Here is a 12,110-nt window from a genome sequence, read left to right as displayed (position 1 = left end):
TGCCCAGGCGGGTCTCGAACCCGTGAGCTCAGGCAATCCACTCGCCTCAGCCTCCCAAGGGCGCGGGATTACAGGCTGAGCCACCGAGCCCGGCTTTCTAGTCACTTTTATGTCCCCAATACTATGTCCTCTAATAGCATGGCATAAATTGTCCCCGGTTGTTGTTGACAGCTCTCATTATAAAAAATAACTCCAGGGTGTCCTAGTAGCCACTGTTTATATCCCTCCAGCATTGAACTTTGTTCTTAATTTGTGCACTCTTCATCTCTGAAAATGGCAATTTCTGTTCCTAGCTGTGTGGCATAGCCTAAGACCATAGCTAGATAGGCTTTTCATTCTAGTGAAATCACCAGTGTGGCTTCTATGTAATCAACCATAACAACAACAACAAAAAACCAAGAACTAAAGATGCAGTTCATAATTCATACTCATACTTCCAACAGTAACCAAAGAAGATCAGTGGTGCTTTCCAGATGCTGGGCAATAATGGTATTAAACATAAACTACTCTCTCAACTGCCCCCAAGAGCCAAGGCTCTTATATATTTGTGCTAGTTACTCCTAGAGCTACTGGTAAAAGCTTATGTGTAGTTGTTGCCATTTCCTGTTTTTTTAATTTTTTTTTTTTTTTTTTTTTTGAGTTGGAGTCTCACTCGGTTGCCCAGACTGGAGTGCAGTGGCCGCTCCCGGCCACCGCAGTCTCGACCTACTGGGCTCCGGCGATCCTTCTGCCTCAGCCTTCCGAGTAGCCAGAATTACAGGCGTGCGCTACCACGCCCGGCTGATATTTTGATTTATTGTAGAGATGAGGTCTCGCTGCCCAGGCGGGTCTCGAACCCGCGGGCTCAGGCAATCCACTCACCTCAGCCTCCCAAAGGCGCAGGATTACAGGCTGAGCCACCGAACCCGGCTAATTATTTTATTTTATTATTACCACTTCTTGAGAGCTCATGAACTGAATTTGTTTATAGCTATATCACCTCCTACTCCCTTCTAAGTTCTTAACATTGCCACCATGCAGATCCATTTCTGGTTGTGTCTTAGAAGCTATTACTAAATTAGACTGAACAGCTATATCTGACAGAGTTTTCACTTTTAGAGTAGTATTGCTGTAACCACTGACAAGAATCCTACAAAGGCAATACTAGTTTCAGGAGGCATGCTGATAGGAAACTAGGGATCCCTTTGACCCCTAGCACAGGCTCAGGATCATCTGGGAAAAGGCATCTACTTCTCTCTGTCCTGGTTTACCTGCTTGGAATATGTTCCCTCTACTTTCTTTCTTTTTTTTTTGTAATTGCGGTTGGGGGTAGGGGGTGTCTCACTATATTGCCCAGGATGTCTCAAACTCTTGGGCTCAAGCAGTTCTCCAGTTGCAGCCTCCCACATTGCTGGATTATAAGCATGAGCCACTGCACCTGGTCATTCCCTCTTACTTTCAATCCCCCTGTTAGCTATGGTCTGAGACTCATGAACTGATCACTTCTGTGAGGTCAAGGACAGAATTTGTTTTATAGTTTGGGAAGATTAAGATCCCAAGGTCAACTGAAGTTATTCAGAGAGATGGGCAAAATTAGACCTGGGACACAAAATCTCAGCTCTGAAGCAGATGTTTTGGCCTCTGTGCTATCAAGTCCTTCCCTGAAACAAGGCAAGGAAGCCTTTACTCTCACAGGCTCTGAGCTAGGTGCTACGAATACAAAGGTAAATAAAAGGAGCACTTGAGAAACTTATATGCTGGTGGGAGATACAGACACAAAAGAACAATCAAATAATATGAAGTATATACTACTAAAATATCAGTTAAGCCTGATATTGTAAAAATCCAACACAGACTCAAGGTTGACTATGAAGAGAGAATATGGAAACTTCAGAGGCCTCAACTGTCTCTTTAACCTTATTTTTCCCTTGGGTCTTCTCATTCTTAGGGTCCCTGCCACCACTACATTTCATCAATAGTGCCAGACACTGGAGACATTCATGTAGGTGTGGAAAAATATCTGGGTGGGGCTTCTCTGGCCTACATGTGGACATATAACCCTCTCCCTAAATGTTGCAACACAGTTACAACGAGACTAGAACATTCAGCCAAAACACTACTGGAAAAAGTTCAGAGACAATAAAAAGGCAATGAACACAAATTGGACAGTCTAGTTTATAAGATTAACTAATTATCTTCAATTTGAGATTCCCTACAGTGTACTTCCAAGCCTTCCTCTAGAGCTTGCTAAAGTCATTTGTTCTCACCACCTGAAAGTAGCCTCAATACCTCCTTAAAGTCCAGATTCAAGAAAACATAGCCCAGGAACACAGAGAGTTCTCTCTTCTACATTCCTAGTTTCTCACTGTAAGCCACTTGAAATTGGAACTACCTACCCCCCCCATAAGAAAGTCAAAGGATAGTGGTCTTACCCTGTAGTCCAAAAAAGCTACTCATTTTTACAATATAACACAATAAGCCCACACTTGGACACTAGCACAATAGGACAAAGTGCTTTCAGGGCACGGAAGGGAATGTGATAAACTCTCAGGGAGTGGGGCCTTTTCTCTAGGAAGCCTAGCTACCTCAGCCTGGAGTGATCTTCCCTGCTCTGAAAATCTTTAGTTTGTGTAACTGAACACTCAATTATAACGTGCTGTGCACTGTTTTTTAGTTATTTCCCAACAAGACTGTTGGGAGTATCTTTAAGTCAGAAATTCTCCTTTTCTAATATTCCTTCATCTGTAGTGCCAGACACAGGAGACATTCATGTAGGTATGGAGAAATATCTGTATAACTGATCAATAATTTGTCACAAACTCTGAGTAGGAAGAAAAGATTTGATTGTGGCTGGGTGCCTGAGGTGAGAGTATCAACTTAAGTATCTAAATTGATGCAACTTCACTCATTTGCCTGGAACAAGTGCACTTTTCTTAGCCTTGATTTTCTTTTCTTTTTCTTGTTTTTTTTGAGTTGGAGTCTCACTCCGTCGCCCAGACTGGAGTGCAGTGTCCGCTCCCGGCCATCGCAGCCTCGACCTGCCGGGCTCTAGTAATCCTTCTGCCTCAACCTTCCAAGTAGCTGGAACTACAGGTACACGCTATCACGCCCGGTTAATTTTTGATTTATTGTAGAGATGAAGTCTCGCCAAGTTGCCCAGGCAGGTCTTGCACCTGCGGGCTCAGGCAATCCACTCAACTCAGCCTCCCAAAGCGCGGGATTACAGGCTGAGCCACCGAGCCCGGCTACCCTTGATTTTCTTTCTTCTTTTTTTTTTTTTTTTTTTTTGAGTTGGAGTCTCGCTGTCTCACTCTGTTACCCAGACTGGAGTGAAGTGGCATGCTCACGGCCACCGCAGCCTCGACCTGCTGAGCTCAGGCGATCCTTCCACCTCAGCCTTCCAAGTAGCTGGAATTACAGGCACATACCACCACACCCAACTAATTTTTTGATTTATTTTGGAGATGAGGTCTCACCAAGTTGCCCAGACTGGTCTTGAACCTGTGGGCTCAGGCTGTCCTCTCACCTCGGCCTCCCACAGTGCTGGGATTACAGGTGTGAGCCACTGTGCCCGGCTGCTAATTTTTTTTTATCTATTGCAGAGACGAGGTCTTACCAGGTTGCCCAGGCTGGTCTCAAACCTGTGGGCTCAGACAATCCTCTCACTTCGGCCTCCCAAAGTGTTGGGATTACAGGCACGAGCCACTGCACCTGGCCAGATATGTTAAATGGCCTTAAAGTTCCCCCATCAATGATTGAGTGGTACTATTTATATAAGCCTTGTCAGGATGGTGTCCTAGGCCATTTGGCCCCAAGATGCCTGCTTTGTAGCATGGCCAACTTCCTCTGAAAGCAGCTCTTTTCTAACCTTGTCACACACCAATTTGGACACCAAGAGAATACTACAGAGACCAGCTGACACCAAAGAGGAACTGGCAGAAACTCAATCACATAGACAGAAAATGGGTCAGTACATTATGGCCCTTAAAACCTGCACTCAAGTGACTAAAAATCACTGAACTCCTGCTCTTAGATAAGAGCTATGTCCTGGAGGCCAAGGGAGAGGAAACTCACAGGATACCACACCGCCTTGACTGCTGTCACTCGTATAAGGGCAAGAATTTCTTAACCCTGCTTGTGTCATTCACTCCTGAGACGCACATTCAGGAGACTGAAATCAAACATGAAGGCTCTCAAGATGTATGTGTTTCCTGACTCAACTAAAAAGTACCTGCTCTGAGCAGATATATGGGCTTTCTAAGGACTAGCTATAAAGAGTAATGAGTTATGGGCTAGCCACAATGGCTCATGCCTATAATCCTAGCACTTTGGGAGTCCAAGGGAGGAGGAATGCTTGATCCCAGGAGTTCAAGACCAGTGTAGGCAACACAGTAAGTCCTCGTCTCTACAAAAAAAAAGAAAAAAGTTAGCTGGGCATGGTGGTACGTGCCTGTAGTCCCAGCTACTCTGGAGGCTGAGGTGGAAGTATCACCTGAACCCAGGAGGTCAAGGTTGCAGTAAGCTGTGATTGTGCCACTGCACTCCAACCTGGGCAACAGAGTGAGACTCCGACTGAAAAAAAAGTAATGAGTTATATATTCTGTGATTAAATCTTAAGTCCATAGGAAATCTCCGTATTGCTAAGTTCACTAATGATTGATTTCTTATCACAGCTTTCTTAGTAAAACAGAAGGGCAGCGTCTCTCAAAGAGTTGTGAAAGTAAAGCTTTCATACCTTAGATGTGAGATCCCGATGAAAAATGCCTTTGAAGTGAAGGTAGCTGAGCCCCACTGCTATGTCATAGGCCAGTTTTACTCTCACAGTCCAGGGCAAATGCAGGTTACTGTCCAGCAACTGTTCCAGGTTCCCAGAGTTGATATACTACAAAACAGAATGAAAACCCAGCTGCTAATTATCAGAAATGTTTAGGCTGGTGGTGAAACCACTAGAGACTACACATCTAGAAAATAAAGATTGCATGTTTTGTCTTTTTTCTATTATTTAATTTTTTTTTTTTTTTTTTTTTGAGTTGGAGTCTTACTCTGTCGACCTACCTAGGGTGCTGTGGCACACTTATGACCACCACAGCCTCGACCTGCTGGGCTCAGGTGATCCTTCTGTCTCAGCCTTCCATGTAGCTGGAACCACAGGCATGCCCCACCATGCCCGGCTGAATTTTTTTATTTATTGTAGAGACAAGGTCTCACCATGTTGCTCAGAATGATCTCAAACGCCTGAGCTCAGGTAATCCTCCTCCCTCTACCTCCCAAAGTGTTGGGATTACAGGTGAGCCACAGCACTCGGCATTTTTTTTTTAAGTTACTGAGGGCTTATTCTGCATTCCAGCACTAGGGTAGGTGCTGCCCACAAAGATACCTTCCTTTGAGGAGAACACAATTTATGAAAGAACACAGACAAGCTCGGTGGCTCAGCCTGTAGTCCCGCGCCTTTGGGAGGCTGAGGTGAGTGGATTGCCTGAGCCCACGGGTTCGAGACCCGCCTGGGCAGGCAAGACCTCATCTCTACAATAAAATAAAAAAATTAGGGCGTGGTAGCACATGCCTGTAATTCCAGCTACTCGGAAGGCTGAGGCGGAAGGATCACCAGAGCCCAGCAGGTCAAGGCTGTGGTAGCCGGGAGCGGTCACTGCACTCCAGTCTGGGCGACAGAGTGAGACTCCAACTCAAAAAAAAAAAAAAAAAAAAAGAACACAGACAGATAGTATTATATGATAGATATCAAAATATAGTTGTAGTTGGGCAACTCCCTCGGGTCCCCTTCTGCTCTGGGAGGTTTTCTGTCCTCTCAATAAATCCTGCTTTCAAAAATAAAAATAAAATACAGTTGTGTACAGGTAGGATAGCACCATGCAGCACCAAGGATAAAGTTACTAACTCTATCTGGGCATGTCAGAGAAAGCAGCAGAGGAAAAAAGGAGTGGGAAAAGACGACCTGGGGTAGCAAGAAGATGGACAATCCACAGAGAGGGAGCCACATATGCAAAATTACAGGTTAAGTGCATGGTGCATTTAGGAAACTAATTTACTCAATATGGCCAGATTGCATATACAGGAAAATTAGGAAGTAAGGTTGATATGATTTGCTAAGATATATAGACTTTATCCTGTCTAAAACAGAAAGCATTTTTTTGGTTTTGTTTTGGTTTTTTTTGAGTCAGAGTCTCACTCTGTTGCCCAGGCTGGAGTGCAGTGGCACACTCATGGCCACCGCAGTCTCAACCTACTGGGCTCAAGTGATCCTTCCGCCTCAGTCTTCCAAGTAGCTGGAACCACAGGCATGTGCCACGACGCCCAGCTAATGAGGGCAATAACCAGCTCTAGGCTATTTGTCCCTGGATATCATTATTAAATACCCAGAGTATAAGGAAATAAGCAGGATTTTAGAAGAAGAGGAAATGTTAAAAGGTAGTGAGTTCACCTGGGACAAAGTGCTTATAGGACAACCAAGGTGGGGTTGTCCTATAAAAAGTCAGTTTAAAGTTTAAAGTCCAGGTGAGAGACTAACATTTAGGAGCCAACATTGAACTGAACGTTGCAGTCATGAATTCCAAGGAATGTATGAAATTGCCCAGGGTCTAATATGTAAGAAGGGAAAGTAACAGAATTCCACAAACGAGTAAGATGAGCTTAAAAAGTATCTACTGAGCCAGATGCAGTGGCTCATGCCTATAATCCCAGCACTTTGGGAGGGTGTGGTGAGAGGATTGCCTGAGCCCAAGGGTTCCATATCAGCCCAGGCAACTTGGCAAGACCTCATCTCTACAATATATCAAAAAATTAGTCAGGTGTGGTGGTGTGCGCCTGTAGCTCCAGTTACTTAGAAGGCTGAAACGGAAAGATCACCTGAGCCCAGCAGGTCAAGGCTGCAGTGGCTATGAGCGTGCCAGTTCACTCCAGCCTAGGCAACAGAGTGAGACTCTGACTCAAAAAAAAATAGTGTCTACTGAATTTGTAACTAGGAAGTCGTTGGCAACCTTGACCACAAGCAGTTTCAGTAAAGTGGTTAAGACCAGAGTAAGAATGAAGTACAGTGAAGCATGATTAGGAAATAAGGATATGGACAAACTATGTGAAGAGGTACTCTTTCAAGAAATTTGGCTGTTCTTTATCATTACTACATACCCATGAAGGGCTGCTTTGCTTTTATATTTTTAAAAAAGAGTAAGAATATTTATAATAATAATAGCAGCTGATATTTATATAGTGCTTAGATTGTGCCAGATACTATTCTGAGAACTTTACCTATATTATATCACTTAATCACAATAACCCTACAAGATAGGTGGACTATTATTTTACAGAAGGCATTTAGAAGATATATTGCACAGGGTTGTCCAATTACTAAGTGGTAGAGACAGGCTGACTCTAAAGTCTGGCTCCAGAGTCCATAATCTTTACCACTCATTGCATTAGCGAGTTGAAGACCACAGGATCTGAGTTAGACAGCCTCATGCAGGACAGGTGCTAAAAAATGAGTTTACTCAAACCTAACAGGATGTATTATCTCCCTCTTCCTTCCAAGGGAGAAAAAGGGGGAAATTCCTTTAAGCCTAAAATGTATCCCTCAATACTTATTTTTAGATAATACTGAATTTACAGAGGACTAGGGAACATAATGGAATAAGAGGCAAGAGATTTGAGTTATAGTCCAATTCTGCCTTTTAATAGCCATTTAACTTGGACAAATCAACTAATAAGGCTATCCATTTTTTAGTTTTCTCAACTATAAGGCAGTTATGATAATTTCTGATCCACCTAATTCACATAACACTAGTTGTTATGAAAATCTACTAATAGTACATATGAAAGTGCTTAGAACAAATGTGAATATCATATGATCTTTTTTCATGTGGTAATAATATCAGCATCAAAAGAACCAGTTGGGGGCAGCACCATGCAGCACTTTGAATCCTTGGAAGATGCAAATCAGTTTTGGCAAAGCAGAGAGAATGTCTAAAAATATATCTTCTAACTTTTCAAAAGGGAAACCTGTCAATCTGCTTCATCCTGCTTGATAATCCATCTTTCACAATCTCAAATAAAGCATAACGATGGCATTAAGTACAGCGCTGACTTCTCTACACTCTAGTTGAATCTGCCCAAGGTTTACATTTGAGGTGCCCACTTATTGAAAAGAAATTGAGCTTATGAACTCCAACCTACAAGGGGGCAATAAGCTGACATCTAACATGTAGGCAAATTTCTTTTGCTCTGAGAGTCAAAAGTTTGAAAAGGCACTTCTCTGGCATGGTGAGAGTGTGATATGGAAAGGCTGTCTTCAAGACCCACTGAGGGTTTCCAACTGAGTGTCAGAAGAGACTATATGAAAAGACTGTATGTGCACTCTCTGCAAGCCAAGAGAGACCAGGACTCTTGGTTCTGGTTCAGAGAAATATATGTTTACTTTGTTCAGCAATGTCTCTGAAGACTTGAGAAGGCAAACCAAGCCACAAAGTAGAGAGCACAGGAAAAAGGTGAGACAAAAAGAATCATACCAGCCAGTAGATTCTGACTTTTCCAGGCAAGACAGAAAAAGCACAAACCGCGCCAGGCACAGTGGCTCACACCTACAATCCTTGCACTTTGGGAGGCTGAGGTGAAAGAATTGCCTGAGCCCATGGGTTCCAGACCAGCCTGGGCAACGTAGCAAGACCTCATCTCTACAATAAATCAAAAAATTAGCTGGGCATGGTGGCGCATGCTTGTAAGTTCCTACTACTTGGAAGGCCAAGGTGGAAGGATCACCTGAGCCCTGCAGGTCGAGGCTGTAGTGGCCGTGAGCATGCCACTGCCCTCCAGCCTGGGCAACAGAGTGAGACACTGACTCAGAAAAAAAAGAAAAGAAAATGCACAAACCAAGGACCAGAAAGGGAAAACAAATGGAATTTGTTTTTACTACCCATCCTATTTCTCTTGCCTGCCTTTGGTAAATATATTGATGGGGCTGAGGGGCCTCTAGGCCCTCAGAAACTACTCAATGCCTTAAGACCTTTGCATGTATGAGGAGTTAGTTTGAGATCTGCTAACAAGGAAGATTTCTAAGTTGCTACACACTCTGTGTGCCAATTAGTTGGAATGTTCACTACTCCATAAGCAACCTCCAAGTGCACACTCAGCTGGTGTGCCTCTGAACAAATCCCTCTGTGGGAAGCTGAGGCAAGAACAATTGCACTAGCACATTCAGCTCTCCCAGATGGAGAAAACAGCTGCTTTGCTTTTGTTTTCTTCTAGACCACTCCTTCGGGCAGCTGGATAAAAACAACCTAAGGCAGGGGTCACCAAGCCTCCTGTAACATCCTTTTAGGAACCGGGCCACACAGCAGGAAGTGTTTCATCTATATTTACAGCCACTCCCATCACTCACATTATCACCTGAGCTCCACCTCCTATCAGATCAGCAGCAGCATTAGATTCTCATAGAAGGGCAAACCCTATTGTGGACTTCACATATAAGGGATCTAGAAATAAAGTGCACAATAAATGTAATGTGCCTGAATCATCCTGAAACCATCCCCCACAGTCTGTGGAAAAACTGTCTTCCACAAAAACTGTCCCTGATGCCAAACAGTTTGGGGACTGCTGATTTAAGGCAACAGCAATATATTTGTTTGTTTCCTTGTTTGTTTACTGAATCAGGGTCTCCACTCTGTCACCCAAGGTTGGAGTTCAGTGAGTGACACAATCATGGCTAACTGCAGCCTGGACAACCTGGGCGCAGATGATCCTTCCACCTAAGCCTCTCAAGTAGCTGGAACTATAGGTGAGACTACACCTAGCTAATTAGCATTACATTTAAGTAATACAGGAGTTTTTTGTTTTGTTTTGTTTTGTTTTTTTGAGTTGGAGTCACTCTGCCACCCAGACTGGAGTGCAGTGGCCGCTCCCGGCCATGGCAGCCTCAACCTGCTGGGCTCTGGTGATCCTTCCGCCTCAGCCTTCCGAGTAGCCGGAATTACAGGCACGCGCTACCACACCCAGCTACTTTTTTTGATTTATTATAGAGATGAGGCCTCACCAAGTTGCCCAGGTGGGTCTCGAACCCGCGGGCTCAGGCAATCCACTCACCTCAGCCTCCCAAGGCGCGAGATTACAGGCTGAGCCACTGAGCCTGGCTAATACAGAAGTTTTTAGCTTTTTTTTTTTTTTTGCGTTGGAGTCTCACTCTGTCGCCCAGACTGTAGTGCCGTGGCCGCGCCTGGCCACCACAGCCTCGACCTGCTGGGCTCTGGCGATCCTTCCGCCTCAGCCTTCCGAGTAGCCGGAATTACAGGCACGCGCTACCACACCTGGCTACTTTTTTTTGATTTATTGTAGAGATGAGGTCTTGCCAAGTTGCCCAGGCGGGTCTCAAACCCACGGACTCAGGCAATTCACTCACCTCGGCCTCCCAAAGCATGGGATTACAGGCTGAGCCACTGAGCCCAGCCAGTTTTTAACATTTTTATTGTTATTTTAAACTCTCAAGTTTAGAAAACTATAATACAGCCAATCAAATATATTATAGGTATTTCAATACCTCTCAGTGACTGTTACCTCAGTGTTGGTTACCTATTCCTATGCCAACTTTCCTATACCCAAATCTGCCTCTCCTCCTCACGGTCTAATAAAATAGTATAACAGAGTTTCTTCCATTTCATTTGTGTTTGATACTTGGTTTCATTATAGATCCTTTTCCTAAAAGGAACCAATAACTAATGTGTATTGCTAATTAAACTATGTAAATAAATGTTTAAAATGCAAGAAACCATATGCCAACATCTTTTTTAAAATCACCAAGCCTTGGTGGCTCAGCCTGTAATCCCGCGCCTTGGGAGGCTAAGGTGAGTGGCTTACCTGAGCCCGCAGGTTCGAGACCCGCCTGGGCAACTTGGTGAGACCTCATCTCTACAACAAATCAAAATATTAGCCGGGCATGGTAGCGCGCACCTGTACTTCCAGCTACTTGGAAGGCTGAGGCGGAAGGATCGCCGGATCCCCAGCAGGTCAAGGCTGCAGCAGCCTGGAGCAGCCACTACACTCCAGTCTGGGTGACAGAGCGAGACTCCAACTCAAAAAATTAAAAAAAAAATTAAAAATTAAAAAAAAAATAAAATCACCAAGCCATCCTCCCACCTTAGTCTTCTGAGTAGCTGAGACTACAGGTGCAGGCCACCATGCCTGGCTGTCAATTCAGAGTATTTCTACATTTATTACACACTCCTTTCCTTATTGCTACTTCCATATGAGAAAAAGAACTTATCTGTTTACCTCAACACTATATTCCCCGGTGTTTCAATTTGGTGAGACCTCACCTCTACAATAAATCAAAAAATCAGCCAGGTGTGGTAGCGCATGCCTGTAGTTCCGGCTACCTGGAAGGCTGAGGCGGAAGGATCGCCGGAGCCCAGCAGGTCGACGCTGGGGTGGCCATGAGTGTGCCATGGCACTCCAGCCTGGTAAAAGAGTAAGATTCCTGCTCAATAAAAAAAATAATAATAATAAAGGTCACATAACCACTATGAAAAACAGTATGGCCATTACTCAAAAAATTAAAAATAGAACTATCATATAATCTAGTAATTCCACTTCTGGGTATAAACCCCAAAATAATTGAAAGCAGGATCTCAAAGAGACACTTGTACACTCATGTTCATAGTAGCATTACTCACAATAGCTAAAACACAGAAGCAATCCAGGTGTCTATCAATGAACAGATGGATAAACAAAAAAGATGGGGTCTTCCTCTGTTGCCCAGGCTGGAAAGCAGTGGCGCAGTCATAGCTCACCGCAGCTAAGTTTTGATTTATTGTAGAGACGACATCTCTCCAAGTTGCCCGGGCTGGTCTCGAACCCGCAGGCCCAGGTAATCCACTCGCCTCGGCCTCCCAAAGTGCTGGCATTACAGGCTAAGCCATTGAGCCTGGCCTTATTCAATCTTAAAAAGATATAAATCCTGCAATATGCTACAATATGGATAAGCATCATGCTAAATGAACTATTTCAATCACAAAAAGTCAAATATTACGGAATTTCACTTATATGAGGTGCTTAAGAATAGTCAAAATCAGCCGGGCTTGGTGGCTCAGCCTGTAATCCTACGCCTTTGGGAGGCTGAGGTGAGTGGATTGCCT

At 44.1% G+C, this 12,110-nt stretch overlaps 1 protein-coding gene across 1 annotated transcript in view; it reads right to left on the bottom strand.

The window, feature by feature from the left end:
• TESK2 (testis-specific kinase 2) overlaps positions 1-5,360 on the bottom strand; it is a gene marked incomplete at its 5' end in the record, with an annotated part of 12,462 nt that extends 7,102 nt beyond the window's left edge. The window contains 2 exon segments of the mRNA XM_008057431.2: positions 4,715-4,888; positions 5,304-5,360. Coding sequence (XP_008055622.2) covers positions 4,715-4,888; positions 5,304-5,360 — 231 coding nt within the window.
• Between the last annotated feature and the right edge of the window lie 6,750 nt (positions 5,361-12,110).

Source organism: Carlito syrichta, unplaced genomic scaffold, assembly GCF_000164805.1.
Source record: "Carlito syrichta isolate Samal-C Ts95f unplaced genomic scaffold, Tarsius_syrichta-2.0.1 Scaffold303010, whole genome shotgun sequence".
NCBI lineage: Eukaryota > Metazoa > Chordata > Mammalia > Primates > Tarsiidae > Carlito > Carlito syrichta.
The sequence above is the reverse complement of the archived record's forward strand: the minus strand, read 5'-3'. Positions and strand labels throughout refer to the sequence as shown.